The 19,000-nt window shown below is 48.9% G+C and overlaps 1 protein-coding gene across 2 annotated transcripts; it reads left to right on the forward strand.

The window, feature by feature from the left end:
• Positions 1-1,102: 1,102 nt before the first annotated feature.
• Positions 1,103-17,537, forward strand: LINGO4 (leucine rich repeat and Ig domain containing 4). 2 transcript variants are annotated; one of them, XM_081891568.1, is made up of 4 exons: positions 1,103-1,195; positions 2,755-2,927; positions 11,985-12,092; positions 14,827-17,537. In XM_081891568.1, the coding sequence occupies exon 4, from the start codon at positions 14,840-14,842 to the stop codon at positions 16,622-16,624; it is 1,785 nt and encodes a 594-aa protein (XP_081747694.1). In that variant the 5' UTR covers positions 1,103-1,195; positions 2,755-2,927; positions 11,985-12,092; positions 14,827-14,839; the 3' UTR covers positions 16,625-17,537. The 2 variants fall into 2 exon arrangements, with proteins under 2 accessions (XP_081747694.1, XP_081747695.1); XM_081891569.1 differs by having other exon boundaries at positions 2,755-2,850.
• The last annotated feature ends 1,463 nt before the right edge of the window (positions 17,538-19,000 follow it).

Raw genomic sequence — 19,000 nt, forward strand, 5'->3', positions numbered from 1 at the left:
ACTGGTGACTGGGAGCAGCCGCCGGGACCACATAACACCGGTCCTGAGAGATCTTTATTGGCTACCAGTACATTTCTGAGCACAATTCAAAGTGTTGGGGCTGACCTTGAAAGCCCTAAACAGCCTCGGTCCAGTATACCTGAAGGAGTGTCTCCACCTCCATCATTCTGCCCGGACACTGAGATCCACGCCAAGGGCCTTCTGGCGGTTCCCTCATTGCGAGAACTGAGGTTACAGGGAACCAGACAGAGGGCCTTCTCGGTGGTGGTGCCCGCCCTGTGGAACGCCCTCCCTTCAGATGTGACAGAAATAAGCAGCTATCTTCTCTTTAAAAGACATCTGAAAGCAGCCCTGTTTAGGGAAGTTTTTATTATTTAATGCTGTATTGTTTTTAACACTCAATTGGAAGCCGCCCAGAGTGGCTGGGGAAACTCAGCCAGATGGGCGGGGTATAAATAAATTATTATTATTATTATTATTATTATTATTATTATTATTGACGTGCTCTACTGGGAGCTGGCTTCAGGCACCATACTGGTTGTCGGACCAAATCTGCGCTACAAAGACTTCGGCAACATGAACCCCACCATGTGGAAATCCCCTGCAAATGACCGACCTCAGTGCCCGGAGACAGTCAGGTTGTGCATCCATAGCACTGACCACAGGAGGAATGACCGCTGGGAGGAGGGCAGAGAGAAGAAACGCCATGGGGCACCTGCAGCAGCGAACAGGTGCCAGACGCTTTCACCTTCCCCAACTGCAACAAAACATCTCAACATCTCTCTCCCGTATTGTTCTTTACAGCCACAGCAGGCGCTGTAACTCTCCACCAGTCTGACTTCGCCCCCAAAGGCGCCGTTCTCCGTTGTCTCCCGAGACAGATGGGTGCCAGCAGTTAACTCTCTTTCGCTTCGCCTCTTTTGTCAGGCCACCTTGTCTTGGAACGATGGTGGCTTTGGCTGTTTCGACGACGACGCCGTCTGCGCTGAGTTGTTCAGCACAGAGAAGAAACTCTGGGATGGAACATTCCCTTGGCAAAATGACATCCACGTGGCTGGCAGAGGGAGGGGGGAGAGGGAGGTGGCGAAGCGGGGGGGGGCGGGAGAGAGAGAGACAGGCAGGGAAAGAGACACACATGAGACATCATTGGGCAGAGAGAAGCCTCCTTGTTGTGTCTCCCCGAAGCACGTTCCAGGTAAGCCGCCCGGCTCGCTCCCTTGGAGAGTCCGGAGCAGATTTAAAAAAAGGAGGGGGGGGATAAAGGCAAGCGGCTCGGTCCCTTTTGCCACGGGAGAAAGCGGGTTGCGTGCTTTTTGGACCTTTCGGAAAGCTCAAGGAGGAAGGAAGAGGGTGAGAGAGGTTTGCAAAACCATTCACCTGGTTTGCGCCTCTCCTTTGCGCGAAGAGCGCTCTCACCATCCTGTCCTGGGATTCCCGGTTTGGAACCGGTTTGGGGGGGGAGGATTTGGGGCAGAAGGTGACCTGGGCGTAAGAGCCCTTCTGGATCCATCTGGTCCGGAGTCATGGTTTCTCAAATGCCCCGTGGGAGGAGCGCAACAGCAGGACTCTTGTCTCCACCGACGACTCCTTGCTGCCTCCGTCCGTGGCGAGGGAAGGAAGGAATCGTGGCGAACAGCTGCTGCTGCTGCTGCTGCCAGTCCAAGTCGAGCATCTTGGGCTGGATGGACCAATGGTCTGCTCCAGTATAAAGGCAGGGTTCCTAAATTCAGGATGAAAGCATGTCATGATTCCTGCACTTCAGGGGGCTGGACTAGATGATCCTTGGGGTCTCTTCCAGCTCTAGGTTTCTATGTGCCGCGGAAATCCCAGGCTTACTTGCCGGCAACATCCGTGCGCGTGAGGTTTGGGAATGGGGGTGCTTTGAAACAAACCAGCTCTGCTCCACCGTGTCCCAAACTTGAAAGGTCCCTGCCCGCGAAGAGCTTCCAATCAGGAAGTCAACACAGCAGCGACTCCAGAGGAAAGAGAGAAATTTGAGCGGGGGTTCGGGGGGGAGAACATCTGCATTTATTTACACGAACTCCGTATTTCAGTTACAACTCACTTTTGCTTTTTGCTGCCTTTCATACCTCGTCATTTACAGCTTTGAAAGAATCTATGTTGCAGATATAAAGATTAGCTGGGTTGATTTTTTTGGGGAAAATTAGGAGGCGGGATGCTTTGGGTTGTACCCAGTGCCGGTCCTATTCAGAGTAGACTTGTTGAAGTTAATGGGCGCGGCTCACCTAGATTTCTGAATTTCGCTGGGTCTGCGGCTCTGAGCGGAATTTAGAAGGGATAATTATTTTCATTAGAATCCCGATTGTGGCTCCTGATCCCTGCAGCTGTTGGCTTGTAGCAGAGATCCACTAAATCTCTTTCGGTGCAGCTGTGGCTCTTGCCCATTGGGGCTGGCAAAGGGGACCCAAAACGGTAGGCGGAGCCAGAGCCGACAAGAGGCGGAGCCAAATGGTTTTAGCTTTGTCCCCATCCTTCTGCAAGGGGCAACACTGGGACTAAGGAAAAAGAGGAGGTTTACTGGCAGGGAGAGGCACCCCTGGGACTGGTTGTGAGTAAGGGGGCTGGCCATGGGGGGCTAGTGAGTCTGTGCCCCATTTGCCCCCATGGACCAGACTCCATTGCCGGAATATGGCTCCCCAGACCCGCACGTCTGAAGGGATTTTCCAGCCCGAAAGCATCACAGTTCTCTTCCGTTCCCCCAGTTGTTCATTCATTCATTTTTATTTTTAAAAGGCGGACAGCGAATATGATGCTGCCGGCTCCGTCTGCCAAGATCCAGGTGGCTTCCAGTCTTCGTGGGAAGCTTTTCGCGACATTTGGGAGAAGGGGGTGAATTTGCGCTTCAGCTGCAAATGCTAACCGGCTTTTTTTTTTTTTAAGCGCGGGGAGTTCCACAGCAGACAATGGTAAGTTAACTCCGACTTCAACACCCCACGCCCCTCTCCCTGCAGAAACACACACACGCAAAACCCCCCGCGCAAACTCCCGCGCACTTAAATGGATGTTTCCTGCCAGATCTGAAAATTAAACGATGACTTAGGAACGGAGGCTTGCACACATTTGGGAAATACATCCGCCTCCTCTTCGGAATAGGCTGAGCTTAGCGGGTGGGATGAGGTGTTACATGCGTAATGAGTAGCAAAAGCAGCTTTGGGGAGGAGGATCTGGAAGGGGAAAGCTCTGCGGGAAGGGAGGCTTGACCCTTCGCCGCCCACCGCTTCTCAGTCTCAAATCGCTGAGCGTTAGCACGCCAGCCATTGAGGTCTCTTGGGCCCAGACTCAAGAAACCATGGCTACTCGTGCGAGAGACACTCCATCCTTCTTGAGAGGCAGTGTGGTGTAGTGGTTAGAGCCTTGGGAGTCTTGGGTTCAAATCCCCACTTGGCCACAGGAGGCACATTGGGGGGTGGGACAGAGACGGATCTTGGGCCAGCTGCCATCTCTCAGCCTAATCTACCTCACAAAGTTGAGGATAAAATAAGGAAGACCCATGTAATCAGTAAATATATATCTCCGTCTAGGGGTCAGCAAACTTTTTCAGAAGGGGGCCGCTCCACTGTCCCTCACATCTTGTGGGGGGCCGGACTATATGGGGGGGGGGGTGAACGAATTCCTATTCCCCACAAATAACCCAGAGATGTATTTTAAATAAAAGGACACATTCTACTCATGTAAAAACATGCTGATTCCCGGACTGTCCATGGGCCAGATTTAGAAGGCAATTGGGCCAGATCCGGCCCCCTGGCCCTTAGTTTGCCTACCCAACTCTACGGCAATGTTTTTCAGCCTCAGACCCTCATGTCCTTTTGGACTATTTGCTGTTTATTTACTGCTCCAAGGAGTTCAAAGTGGTTCTGCACCTCCTCAGTTAATCCCCACAACAACCTTGTGAGGTAGCTTAGGCCAAGAGACTGGCCCAAGGTCACCCAGCGAGCTTCATAGCTGAGTGGGGATTCAAAGTCTCCCAGGTCCTAGTGCGACACTCTAACCACTACACCACCGCTGCCTCTCTACACTGGTATATTCCAGCCTTCTCCGACCTCCAGATTATGTTGGACTACAACTCCCAGCAGTCCCTGCGGCCAGGCGTGGCCCAAAGGTCACCAGTGATGGGAGTTGTAGTCCAGGAAGACTCCAGGGTCATTGTGACAAACCCCTGCTACTGGTCTGCAATGGGCACCACCGAATGAGGGGGATTTCTTAAACAAAAACACTCACAGCCAAAGGGAACCGGTGAGGAATTATCTCTGAGAAGCTGGGCTTCAGCTCAGCACAGTTGAAAACTCTTTTTCCTCCATGAGGTCTAGGACCCTGCAAGCTCTTGCCCAACTCGAGACAGCTTTAAAATCCCCTTTTTCCTCAATGAGAACCCAAACATTCCAGATTCTGTTTTGGAAAGGAGACCAAGGAATTTGGAAGCCCCAAATCTGGAGAGAGCTTCAGATGCGGAGAATTTCAGAAGCCATCCTACTTCCTTGGTGGGTTCAGCGCAGATCTGTGCATCTCTCCTCAGTCCCGTTTAAGTCTTGCATCTTTTGCAGGCTCTCTCTACTTTGCTGGTAGAGGGTCGGGGCCTCGGCCAAAGCGGGGCCATCAGGAGATTGGTTTTGGCAGAAAGCATCTCATATTTCCCCCGCGCGAAGCTCCAGACACCTTGTTCCTTCGGTCTCTGGCCTGTATGTGATTGCATTAGCCTGATTAAGTTTCTCCGCTAGGCTGAGGACACATCCTGGCAGCTATTCTCCGCCGTCAGAGAGAGGTTATTTCCCCCGCCTCCTGCCATTCAGGGAACGAGGCCCTTCCCACAACCGCTTTGCCTCTCTTGCCTCCTTTCAAAGCATGGCGCTGTTGTTGTTGTTAAGTCATTTAGTCGTGTCCGCCTCTTCATGACCCCCTGGACCAGAGCATGCCAGGCACTCCTGTCTTCCACTGCCTCCTGCGGTTTGGTCAACTCATGCTGGCCGCTTCGAGAACACTGCCCAACCATCTCATCCTCTGTAGTCCCCTTCTCCTTGCGCCCTCCATCTTTCCCAACATCAGGGTCTTTTCCAGGGAGTCTTCTCTTCTCATGAGGTGGCCAAAGTTCAGGATCTGTCCTTCCAGTGAGCACTCAGGGCTGGTTTCCTTCAGAATGGAGAGGTTGGATCTTCTTGCAATCCATGGGACTCTCCAGAGTCTCCTCCAGCACCAGAATTCAAAAGCATCCATTCTCTGGCGATCAGCCTTCTTTATGGTCCAGCTCTCACTTCCATACATCTCTACTGGGAAAATCAGAGCTTGAACTATACGGACCTTTGTTGGCAAGGTGATGTCTCTGCTTTTTAAGATGCTGTCTAGGTTTGTCATTGCTAGCATGGCGCTAATAGATATATCAACGTGGGAGCTGCAACAAAATCTTGCAGCACAAAGTGCTTCTGTTCAAGATGTTCCTCCCCCTCCCCCCCCCACAGGCCTGGTTTCCCCTTACCTCCTGCAAAAGAAACATGAATGTCTTAGACTGTCTTAGACTGAGTCAGGCCACTGCTCCATCTATCTCAGTACTGTCAACACTGACTGCCAGGAGCTCTCCAGGATTTCAGGTGAGGAGTCCCTCCCAGCATTTACCTAGAGATGCCACCAATATTTGAACCTGGAACCTTCTGCATGCAAAGCAGACACTCTCTCCCTGAGCTCCTGGCAGGATAAGATGCTAAGTGTGGCAGGAAGATTCAAGGACAATCAAAGAAACATTTAAACATAGGTGTGTGTGTGTAATTATTTGCAGAATATGGATCGATATTCACAGTGCTTTTTTCTTTAAAAAATGTTTAAGGGTACTCTCATTTCCACTCAGGAAAAGCACCATTTTATAGTTCACATTGGGGGGAAATGAATATAGTAAATGGGTAAAAGTTCCAAGATTCACAAAATGTTTAGGGGTATGTGTGTCTCTAAACAGAGAGGTGGACCATAAAGAAGGCTGATCGCCGAAGAATGGATGCTTTTGAATTCTGGTGCTGGAGGAGACTCTTGAGAGTCCCACGGACTACAAGGAGATCCAACCTCTCCATTCTGAAGGAAATCAGCCCTGAGCGCTCACTGGAAGGACAGATCCTGAAGCTGAGGCTCCAAGACTTTGGCCACCTCATGAGAAGAGAAGACTCCCTGGAAAAGACCCTGATGTTGGGGAAGTTGGAGGACACAAGGAGAAGGGGACGACGGAGGACAAGATGGTGGGACAGTGTTCTCGAAGAGACCAGCATGAGTTTGACCAAACTGCGGGAGGCAGTGGAAGACAGGAGTGCCTGGCGTGCTCTGGTCCAGGGGCTCACGAAGAGGCAGACACGACTAAACAACAACAACGTGTGTCCCATCTTCCAAAAAAAAGCACTGAATATTCAAAAGCATTGGCTATTCTCCCAGAGTTCTCCACAACATATTGTTGTGAACAGGGATTTTCAACTCTGACAAATATGAAAGGTCAGAAAAGACAAAGGCTTCTTTGTGCTGATGAGGAGATGAGAGTTTCTCCGTCTCAAATTAGACCTCATGCAAATGAGATTCCCCGGCCAAAGTAGGCTCACACCTCTCATTGAGCTCGCAATACATGCTGAAGAGGCTCGTTTATAACTATGTTTTGCAAATGATTCATGCTTTTATGTAGCTGTGCTGTTTTATACTTTCCGCATGCGCCATGATCAGATTATTAAGTTGTTGTGTTCTGCATTATAAATCAAGCCATGTTAGGAGTTTCTTTTTGTTTTCCAATGTGTTTCTTATCAATAATAATAATAATAATTATCAGTTTGGCGCCAGCAAACCTTTGTTCTGGTAGAGAAAAGAGGTTTGACAGCCACTGCTGCAAAGTGTCGTTTTTGCAAATCTAATGAAGCGAAATGTTTGGGAGATTTGGAACAGGCAAAATGAAGTACTGGGGGGACAGTTAAACCAGAGGTCACCAAACTTTTTCAGCAGGGGGCCGGTCCACTGTCCATTAGACATTGTGGGGGGCCGGACTATATTTAGGGGGGGGGAAAGAACAAATTCCTATGCCCCACAAATAACCCATAGATGCATTTTAAATAAAAGCACACATTCTACTCATGTGAAAACATGCTGATTCCCGGACCGTCCGTGGACCGGATTTAGTAGGCAATTGGGCCAGATCCGGCCCCCGGGCCTTAGTTTGCCTACCCATGAGTTAAACAATGGGATCCACTCCCAAAATTGATGCTCAGCAGACTGAACGACCCTAGAAAGGGTTAGAGAAATTTGTGGAGTTGGTGGCTGTCCGTGGCTGCTAGCCATCAGTGCTGTCTCCTGCCTTCAGGATCAGGAGCAAGGAGATGTTGTTGTTGTTGTTTAGTCGTTTATTTGTGTCCGACTCTTCGTGACCCCCTGGACCAGAGCACGCCTCCCGCAGTTTGCTCCACTGCCTCCCACAGTTTGGTCAAACTCATCCTGGTCGCTTCGAGAACACTGTCCCACCATGTGGTCCTCTGTCGTCTCCTTCTCCTTGTGCCCTCCATCTTTCCCAACATCAGGGTCTTTTCCAGGGAGTCTTCTCTTCTCATGAGGTGGCCAAAGTCTTGGAGCCTCACCTTCATGATCAGGCTAATAAGAACCATTAATTTAGATATTTCTACCTTCCTACCCACAATTCCCGATATTTCTATACCAATCTGTTTCCAAAATTCATTAACTAACGGACAATCCCACCACATATGAATGGTAGTAGTGAATAGCCCTTTCCTTCTCCGTGAATTTGTCCTTTAAAGCCATCCGGCTTGTTGGTCATCACTGCGTCTTGTGGGAAGGAGTTCCACAGTCTTTAACTCTGCGCTGCATGCCGAAACCCGTTTTCCCCCCATCTGTCCTGACTCTTCCAACATTCAGCTTCCTGAGATGCCTGCGAGTTCTGGCCTTATTTTTTCCCCTGGAGAAAGACAAAGGTTTAACTTCATTCATTCATTCATTCATTCATTCATTCGTCTCTATAAATTCCCCCCCATTTTAGATTATTTTTTTTACAGACATACAAATCCAGTAACTTCCCAATAAACACACATATATGTATATATACAGAGAAAGAGGCCTTTCCATTCACCCCCTTTGAGGTTTCTTATAATGCTAATTTTTAAGACTGCATTTTCTACGTTATTCCATTTATTAGTTACTTCCCTAATGAACTTAATTGCTAATGAACTTAATTGTGTACAATTTTTTAAAAAATATAACTTTATTGATTAATACAAATTTCCAGATATATCTGCAAAAACACAATTATTTTCATATTTGCCAAACATAAAGTGGGAAAGAAGATGGAAAAATAAGAAAAAAACGGGGGGGGGGGAGAGAAGAAAAAAAAGGAAATGCTGTTTTCCATAAACAGTAATTCCAGAATTACACTTACATACATTATAAAATAAAAATCTTAATTAAAATATCTTAAAAGACTTCCACTGCCTAAACCACACTTATTTTGTTGTTTAATTCTCCTTTATCTCTGTTCTTCACTTCCAGCCCTTTAGATCCCTTAGTATCTTCCAAAATTTGTGGAATACTGTATCTGAATAAAAAAAATGTACGCAGTACAAAAATACTGTGTACAATTTTTGTTGTTGTTCAGATACAGTATTCCGCAAATTTTCACCAATTGCCTTGAACTGAACTGAACGTTATAGCCACAGGCTGAAGAAAACAGGAGATGATTTCGCCTTCCGCCATCCTCTGGTCTCAGAGGGGAAGGACAGGATTTTGAGCAGCCTTGCAGGAAGCACTGTTGCTCGTCCCAAAATGCCTGCGTCCTTTTCCAAACCTGCCTCAGCCAGCACCTTATGCCTCTCTCTCTTGGCCTTTTTTTCTTTTCTTTTTTTTTGCTTATAAATCATCTTTGATCCCTCCCTTTTAATGCATCTGCTGGAGTCGTGCCAAGGGGACACTTAGAATAAATTGAGTTCTCGTTCCCTGGCAGAGACGGCGAGGCTGTGTTGTGCTCCGGCCAGTCAGGGACGTGGAAGGCCTTCCAGAGTGAGGAAGGGATGGCTGCAAGATGTTCTGTGGATCCCATCAACACTAGAGATTTACCGGATTTTTCGCTCTATAGGACGCACTTTTTCCCCTGCAAAAATTAAGAGGAAATGTGTGCGCGTCCTATGGAGCGAATGCAGGCTCCTTGGCTTCAGCGATAGCAACGCGAAGCCTCCGAAGCGCAGAGGGAGAGCTCCCTCCGCGCTCCAGAGGCTTCGCGTTGCTTTCACTGAAGCCCGCACCAACCCCTCTTGCTCTCCAGGCTTCAGGGATAGCCGCCTGAAGCCTTCGGAGCGCAGTGCGAGTTCCCGCTGCACTCCGCAGGCTTCGGATTCCTCAGCAAAAGGAACCCGAAGCCTGTGGAGCTCAGCAGGAACTCACGCTGCGCTCCACAGGCTTCAGGAATCTTTGAGGCTGGCAGTGGGGGAAAGCAGCACCAAAGAGCAGGTCGAAAGGAACCCGAAGCCTCTGGAGCGCAGCAGGAACTCCCGCCATGCTCCCGAGGCTTCGGGTTGCCTTCACTGAAGCCTGGAGAGTGAGAGGGGTCCGTGCGCACCGACCCCTCTCACTCTCCAGGCTTCCAAGGTAGCTGCCTGAAGCCTCCAGAGTGCAGGGGGAACTCCCCCTGCACTCCAGAGGCTTCGGGTTGCCTTCACTGAACGCACCTTGTTTTAGAGGGGGAGAACAAGAGGAAAAAAATCTCCCCCTCTCTGTGCAGCGCCCCTTCAGCGAAGCGGGGGGAGAAATAGAAGGGGCTCCATTTCTCCTGCTGCTTCGCCGAAGGGGCGCTGAGCAGAGAGAGGGAGACTTTTTTTTTCTTGTTCTCCCTCTCTAAAACAAGGTGCGTCCTATGGTCAGGTGAGTCCTATAGAGCAAAAAATACGGTAGATCGGATTTGCCTGTGCCCCAGGGCATTTTGGGAGCCTAAGGACGTAAGGCGACCTTGCTGAATCACGCCATGGGCTCATCCTCTGTGGTCAATGGGGAAGCCCGGACGCAGGACCTGAGTGTTGCCACCCTCTGAATCTCTCTTGGAGGGGGCACATGAAAAAGGGACTTAGATGGTGATCTTAGGGTCTGGGGAAGGTTCATATGGAGAGAGGCCGTCCCTGAGGAGTTGTGGTTCTGGGCCATTTAAGACTTCAAAACCAGCACTTTCAATTGGGCCCGGAAACTAATTGGCAGCCGGTGCGGTCAGACCAAGATTGGTGTAATATGCTCAAACCATCTCGCCCCGCTGAGCAACCTGGCCATTGAATTCTGCACCAGCTGAAGTTTCTGGTCAGTCAGTTTTATTGCACATCGCCAAAGGCTGCCGCAATGTACACAAAAGCATTCAACAATTAAAAGAAAATATACTGGATTGATCAAAAAAACTTAAAGACATTACCTACTCCAAACAGAGACATAAAAGTACCTTCATATTACAAATTAAGACATTAAACAATAAAATTTATAAGCTAAAATTATCGCATGGCCACTAACATATTAGAAAAATAATGTTAATTAATACAGCGTGCAATTATATTCGGAGTTTGGTGATAAAGATAGAATACAGCTTGATGTAGGTAGGGTCAAATAAATTCATCTCCTTGGCTATATGATTTGCTCTGATTTTCCTAGCGGCAGTTGCAAAAAGTGCTACACGCCAGGTCACATCTGTGTCTGCAAGGAAATAGAAAATCATGTCAGAAGGGTTCTGGCCAGGGGATCTAGGTGCTAAAAATCTTTCTCTTGCTTCATTATATATATATGTGTGTGTGTGTGTGTGTGTTTTAAAATACAAAATTATAAAACATACCACACGAATTATCACAAACACATTCTTATTGGACTTCCATCAGCACCTCTGATAATCCTCCGTCTTCTTACGCATTTCCTAACTTAATATTGCCTTTACATTTTTAACATATCCCATCTCCTTCATTTTTGCAATATTTCTAATATTATTCCTCACAGAGCTTCTTGCAAACCTACAAACGTCATCTGGTCATCGCAAATACTTTTCAAATAATCCGTAAATTTACTCCAGTCCTCGGTAAACTTCTGGTCCTGCCGGTTTCGGATCCTTCCCGTTAGTTTATCAAGTTCCGCATATTCCATTAATTTCATCCTCCATTCTTCCATTGTTGGTAATTCTTCTTGCTTCCATTTTTGGGCCAATAGTATTCTTGCTGCTGTTACTGCATATAGAAAAAGCTTACATTCCTTTTTATTTATATCGTTTCCAACAATACCCAAGAGAAATGCTTCTGGTTTCTTTATAAATGTATATTTCAACATTTTTTTCAATTCATTATATATCATCTCCCAGAAGCATTTCACCTTTTTACATTCCCACCACATGTGATAAAATGCTCCCTCTTTTTCCTTACTTTTCCAACATTTGTTACTTACTTTATACATTTTTGCTAACTTTACTGGTGTAATGTACCATCTATACATCATTTTCATCACATTTTCTTTTAGCGCATTACACGCAGTAAATTTTAAACCTTCTTTCCATAATTCTTGCTTCATTATATAAGGAGCAGTGCAAGATTTAATGCACAAGGTCCTCTACTTCAGGAAATCCCCTAATACAAACACGTTTGTTTGTTGGTGTGCCTCTGGCTGAAGTTTCTGAATCGTCTCCAGAGGCAGCTAAACGCGAGTTCAAGTGTCACTGCGAGAAATGGGGGGAAGGATCTTATCCCCATAAATTTTCTCCACATCTGTAGCGGCACATGTTCCTCATCGCCAGCTTCAAAGATTTGTTGTCTTTTTCGAAAGACACAGGGGAATTTGCAACTGCGGGCCGTGGCTAATTTCGGCCTCGACGGGTTACGCGAGTCCTTTGAGCTAAATGCCACGTTTAATGAGGATCTAACTATATGAAACGATGATTCACCTCAAATTAGGTTCCGCCTGCAGTACAGCACTTTTTCTGTTTGTGTTTTTTTTGTTTCCAAAAGGGGCAGGCGCAGATAAAAAGCGTATAAACGGAAATCGGGTGCGTTTGGAGGAACTTAAGAAAAGAGTTGGGCACCTTTTGAGGACGGTTCTTCTTCGCACAACTATACGTAAGTAAAATCGCATAGATTCTTTATAAAAAGAAATTGCAAAGTGGGCATGTGTCTGATTTAGGGGAGGGAAGAGGGGAGAGAAAGAAATTCTATGCAGTTTGCATTTTAACGCAAACCTTCCTTCGTACTTCGTTCCTGAGATAATCCGAGAAACCGATATCCTTTGAAACTCACACCAGGGCAGTTCTTCAGCGAAAATAGGTGTGCATCAATACACATTTTAAGGGTTAGTGTGCATTAAATTGCATACACACACACACACACACTGTGGTACCTCTACTTACGAACATGATCCGTTTCGGGGTACCGTTCGCACCCTGAAAAGTCTGTAAGTAAAGCACCGCTACTGTGCGTGTGTGAAGCGCGACAGAGCACTTCTACACATGTGTGAAGCTTGTAGATTGTTTCTGTGCATGCGCAAAGTGCAAAGATCGCTTCTGCGCATGCGGCGAAACCCGGAAGTATACCCTTCCAGGTTTGCCGCGTTCGCAACCTGAAAAAAATCCGCAACATGAAGCGAACGCAACCAGAGGTATGACTGTATATAGTTAAGTGTTTGGGGGTCCGTTTGGATTAACCCCTGGTTCCCCTTCTAAACCTGCGATCCGATGTGCGTCAGGTAGGATGTGTAAGGGGAAGCCAGACGAAGTAGTTCCTTTGACAACGTAGCGGCTTTCTCTGGCTAGTTAAGGGATCCGGCTTCTGGGATAGCCTCTTGCTGTCATGGCTTCGGGGACAGCCGTTGAAGCAGCGCTCTGTCTCCCTGTCCTGGCTTCTGGCTTAGCCGCGCAGCCTGCATTCGCTTCATAAGACTCACACACATATTCCCTTACTTTTTAGAAGGGGAAAAGTGCGTCCTATAAAGCGAAAAATACGGTAAATAAGGAGGCCAGATACAGGATGAAGGAAGACTTTTATTTGGTTGTTTATATTGTTGTATGTTATGCTTATTGTATGTTATGTTCACGTTTAATGAGGGTGGATTTCTGTATTGGGGGGTTTTATGTTATGTTGTAAATAAGATTTCCAAAAAACAACAACAAATGGGTGGGCTCTTCTGTTTGTGGGTTTCCCTAGTTGGCCACTGTGAGAACAGGATGGTGGACTAGACGGGCCACTGTGTAAGTTTGAAGTTGTTCGTTTTAAGCACACAAACTGACTTGGAAATGTGGTGAATGGAGGTGAAGACAGGGGGAAATTGAGAAGCCCGTCCCTGATCTGCAGGGTGGTGGAGAAGGGAAGGCAAACCCTCCCTCTGCCAGCCGAGTGGACGAAGACCCTTGCCCCTGTTTTCCTCCAAGGGCTCCAGGCACCAAACCATTTCATTTATTTCCCTACGTTCATGTAATATCTTTCTTCGGTCGCGAGACCCAAGATGCACTTGAAAGTACTTAACATTTGCTCTCTTCTCATATAGAAGATTGGATCCCAAAGCCAACAGAATATGCAGAATTAGATGGTCCATCTGAAAAAATAAAGAATAAATCAAAACAGGAATTTGTTTCAAAATGGGAGGTTTTCAAAGAATATTTGAAATATAAATACTGTAGTTTAAACTCGGTTGCAGCATTCGAGGAACATCAGTAGTAGTTGAAAGGCAGATATAAGAATTAAGATATATTAAGGAAAAGTTTAATGATGATAAAGTGTGTATTGGCAATGTTATATGAAATTGACGGGTGGTTGGGTCTTTAGTGTGAAGACCAAGTTATGTTTTATCGTTTGTTAAGAAAATTATGGGTTATTCCTGTGTGAAATTTGGTATGTGTGTTTTCTCTTTTTGCTTTTCTTGCAATTAAAAAAAAAGAGGGGGGAAAGAGAAAGTACTTAACATTTGCATTTTGCTCTTTGTGCAAAGCTCCGGGAGTCGCGTAAGGCAGCGGTCTTTCTTTCCCCTGTCCTGGTCTAGTTTTCACAGCAACCTTGCCAGGAAAGTTAGGCTGAGAGGCTAAAGTCGCCCAGGGAGAGTTTTGAGGCCAAGAGGGGATTGGAAATCAAATCTGCCTAGTCTTATGTCTGACTTTCCAAGCATGGCACCACCAACGACTCTCCAGGAGGGAGTTTTTGGATCTAGTCATCTAGTCCAGCCCCCTCCAATGCAGGAAAATCCCTCTCTCTCTCTCTCTCTCTCACACACACACACACACACACCTCCCCCACTCTTTTTCTCTCTATAACACAGAGCTTCTCCCTCACATGCTCTCCCTGTTTCAGACACACACCTCAAATTATTATTATTATTATTATTATTATTATTATTATTATTATTATTATTACAGTGGTACCTCGGGTTACATACGCCTCAGGTTACAGGCTCCGCTAACCCAGAAATAATGCTTCAGGTTAAGAACTTTGCTTCAGGATGAGAACAGAAATCGTGCTCCGGCAGGTTGCCAACAGCTACCAACATATATAACTACATAATATTACATTAATTTTCTTTTTAAAAAATCTTCCCGATACAGGGCTGCCTGCAGATGTCTTCTAAAAATTGTGTAGTTCTTTATTTCCTTAACATGTGACAGGAGGGTTTGCCACAGGGCGGGCGCCGCCACCAAGAAGGCCCTCTGCCTGGTTCGGTTCCCTGTAACCTCACTTCTCACAATGAGGGAACCGCCAGAAGGCCCTCAAAGGCGGACATGTCTCCACACGCTCAGGGAGCTGTGCTTTCTCTCTTTCCAACCCTCTCCCTCTAACCGCAAGGCTCTCTTGCTGTCATTACTATCTTCAGGAAAACACGCAAGATGGAGGCTTTCCCTGGGACAAAATGGCGGCCCCTGCTGCTGCTGCTCGCCGTCATCCCAGCCACCTTCTTGACAGGATCCAGGCACACCTGCCCTTCGCGGTGCAGGTGTTTGTCCCAGGACAAGGTTGTCTTCTGCAACGGCCGCAACCTGACAGCGGTACCGGGCCGGATCCCTCCGGATTCTGAGCTCCTGGACCTAAGCCAGAACGTCCTCCGCACCCTCCAACAAGGCATGTTCTCCCGCTTGCAGGCTCTGAAAGAGCTGGACCTGAGCTACAACGCCCTCTCCAACATCGAGCCGGGCGCTTTCAACAGCCTGAAGAGGCTGATGACCCTCCGTCTGACCGGCAACAAGCTGAAGATGGTCCCCTCTGGCGTCTTCACGGGACTTCCCAGCCTTGCCGTCCTGGACATCAGCGAGAACGAGATCGTCCTCTTCCAAGACCACAGCTTCAAGGACCTCTCTAGTCTCCGGAAGCTGGAGGCCGGAGACAACCACTTGATCTTCGTCTCGTCCCAGGCCTTCAGCGGCCTCCAGAGCTTGCGGCAACTCACTCTGGAGAAGTGCAACTTGACCGGCGTCCCAACAGAAGCCCTCTCGCATCTCCGCCATCTTGTGGAGCTGCGGCTCAAGGTCCTGAGCATCGGCTCCGTCCCCGACCACTCCTTCCAAAAACTGCATCGTCTCAAGGTCCTTGAGATCCACCGGTGGCCTTCTCTGACGGCGCTGAGGCCTCACAGCCTGGCGGGCCTGAACCTCACCGCCTTGTCCGTCACCCGGTGCAGCCTCCGCGAGGTGCCTTACAAAGCCATCCACCACTTGGTCCACCTCCGGTTCCTCGACCTCTCACACAACCCAATCTCTGTCCTCCGTGGGAAGAAGCTGGCCGAACTCTCCCGCCTTCAGGAGTTCCACCTCACGGGCGGGCGATTGGCCACCGTCCAGGCCCACGCCTTCCACGGCCTCGTCCACTTCCGCGTCCTCAACCTCTCGGGCAACGGCTTGCGGACTCTCGAGGAGGGCGCCTTCCACTCGGTGGGGAATCTAGAGGTCCTACGGCTGGACGGGAACCCCCTGGCTTGCGACTGCCGCCTCCTCTGGATCATTCGCAGGCAGCGGAGGCTGAACTTCGAGGCCCGGCAACCCGTCTGCGCCACCAACTCGACGGGCGAGGGGAAGGTCTTCCGCAAATTCTCCGACATCCTTCCCGGGCACATCACCTGCAGGAAGCCCACCATCGAGAAGGAGACCCCTCCTCAGAGACTGAGCGTGGAAGAGGGCGGCCGGGCGATGCTGACCTGCAAAGGCGACGGCGACCCACCCCCCACCATCTCCTGGGTGTCTCCCCACAACGTCTCCCTGGACGCCAGCCGCAAAGGCCGGCTTGCGGTCCTTCCCAACGGCACACTGAGGATCCACCATGCCTTCCCTCAAGATGGCGGGGCCTACCTCTGCGTGGCCCGCAACGCCGCCGGGAATGACACCATGTGGGCCCACCTCCGCGTCTTCAGCAACTTCTCCGTCAGGGTCAACGCCAGCGCCCTCAACGCCTCGAGCACTTCCCTCCCATTCCTCCTTGACGTCAGCACCTTGGCGGGGATCCTGGCCATTGGGATCGTGCCCTTCCTCTGCTCGGTGGCCGTCTGCTTCATCTTCATCTCCCTCTGGAACAAGGGCAGAGGGACCGCCAAGCACCACATCATCAACGCCGTACCCCGATATTCCCGGGGCTACAAGGCCGTAACAAACAGGCACAAAAGGGTGGCCCAGAAACCCAGATGAGGTACCAGCTCAGCGTCTGAAGGCCGCCATGTTGGTTCTCTTGGAATGCCAGTGCTTTAAGAACCAAAGAAAGCCATTTAGATTTTCATAGTTTACACCGAATTTCTCCTGCTTCTTTGGCCCCAGGCAGTGTAAAGTTTGCCAAAGGAAGGTGTAGATTCCCTGCCCCTGCTCCCAGATAATTTTAGAACCAAGATGGGTGCTTTTTAGTCAGAGGCAGTGATAATTCTGAATCCCATTTGCTAGAAACCATAGAAAGGGAGAGTTGGTCTTGTGTTTGAATCCAGGTATCCGGCTGGCCCCTGGGAGAATAGAATTCTGGACTAGATGGGCCAATGGTCTGATCCAGGAGGCTCTTATTATCATATGAGAATTATTATTACTTTTCTTAACCGCCTATGACCATAAGAACCCAGGGTGGTCACGACAATTTGAACTACGATATCAGAAACAAAGGACAACAAATTATAATCACGAGGCTAGCGTGAGTCGTAATATTATCTACAGATGTTTAAGGTGTCAAAGGTAAGGAGGGTAAGCCTTCCGCATACGACGAAAACTGTCTAGTGAAGGTACCAGGCATGCATCTCTGTGGGGACGGAGCTTCATAGCTGAGGGGCCACCACAGAGAAGACCCTCCCCCAGGCTGCCACCCCTGAACCTCTGAAGGGGGAGTAAGAACGAAGGGGGCCTCCTCTGGCAAGCTGGCACCTAAGAGGCTTTGTAGGGAAGGCAGTGGTCTTTCAGGTATTTGGGGCCTAAGTCATTTAGGGCTTTAATAATAATAATAATAACTTACTATTTATACCCCGCCCATCTGGCTGGGCTTCCCCAGCCACTCTGGGCGGCTTCCAACAAAATATTAAAAATGCATTAAAATGTCACACATTAAAAACTTCCCTGAACAGGGCTGCCTTCAGATGTCTTCTAAAAGTCTGGTAGTTGTTTTTCTCTTTGACATCTGATGGGAGGGCATTTCACAGGGTGGGTGCCACGACTGAGAAGGCCCTTTGCCTGGTTCCCTGTAACTTGGCTTCTCGCAATGAGGGAACCACCAGAAGGCCCTCGGCGCTGGACCTCAGTGTCCGGGCAGAACGATGGGGGTGGAGACGCTCCTTCAGATATACTGGACCGAGGCCGTTTAGGGCTTTTAATGTCAGCACCAACACTTTGAATTGTGCTTGGAAACGTACTGGGAGCCAATGTAGGTCTTTCAAGACAGGTGTTATGCGGTCTCGGCGGCCACTCCCAGTCACCAGTCTGGCAGCCGCATTCTGGATTAGTTGTAGTTTCTGGGTCACCTTCAAAGGTAGCCCCACGTAGAGCGCATGGCAGTAGTCCAAGCGGGAGATAACCAGAGTATGTACCACTCTGGCAAGACAGTGTACAGGCAGGGAGGGTCTCAGCCTGCGTACCAGATGGAGCTGGTAGACAGTTGCCCTGGACACAGAAGTCACCTGTGCCTCCATGGACAGCTGTGAGTCCAAAATGACTTCCAGGCTGCACACCTCGTCCTTCAGGGGCACAGTTGCCCCATTCAGGACCAGGGAGTCCCCCACCCCCGCCCGCCTCCTGTCCCCCAAAAACAGTACTTCTGTCTTGTCAGGATTCAGCCTTAATCTGTTAGCCACCATCCATCCTCCAACCGCCTCCAGACACTCACACAGGACCTTCACCGCCTTCACTGGTTCTGATTTAAAGGAGAGGTAGAGCCCTTTAAACACTAAAGGGTCGTGAATTAGGGTTGAGTAATGAGAATACGACACCTCAAAGAGGGAAGTTTAAGCAGCAGGCGGAAATGAAGAATTGGGAGCCCCCCCCTCAGGCTCAGAACGGGCTTCCGGTTCTCCCCTAGCTCCTGCGCCTTGAACTTTCCCTCACCTGAGAGGAAACACCTGAGGTCGCATGAGGTCACAGGGTACCCAGTGATTGACAGATGGGCATTCACCTATCAAAGCGGCCACGGTTACAGAGGCTTGCTCCCTTTTTGACCCAAGCCTCTGGCCAAAAATGGTCCCATTCCCCGTACGTTGCATATTCCAATAAAAAGTAAACCGAGACTATATCTGTCACTAAACCTGATAGCTCAGTGGTTGAGCATCTGCTTTGCATGCGTAAGGTCTCTCCCAGGAGGGGGGTGCCCTAGGGCTTTTTATCTGCTGCTACCTCCCATCAAAGTTGGGGTGCCGGTGTTAGAGGGGGGGGTCCCTCAGAGGGCATTGCCAGGAATCCCAATCAACATTGCAACGGGTTCCATGAAAGCAAATCCACTCCCATTCTTCTCTCATACCTGAATCAGCCACCGCTCAATTCTAATGCCAAACCGAGTGCCTTTCATTTTTTCAAAGTGAAATGTGCCACCCCAAACAAGGCCAT

The sequence above is a fragment of the Podarcis melisellensis genome (genome assembly GCF_964234715.1).
Source record: "Podarcis melisellensis genome assembly, chromosome: 16".
NCBI classification, from domain to species: domain Eukaryota; kingdom Metazoa; phylum Chordata; class Lepidosauria; order Squamata; family Lacertidae; genus Podarcis; species Podarcis melisellensis.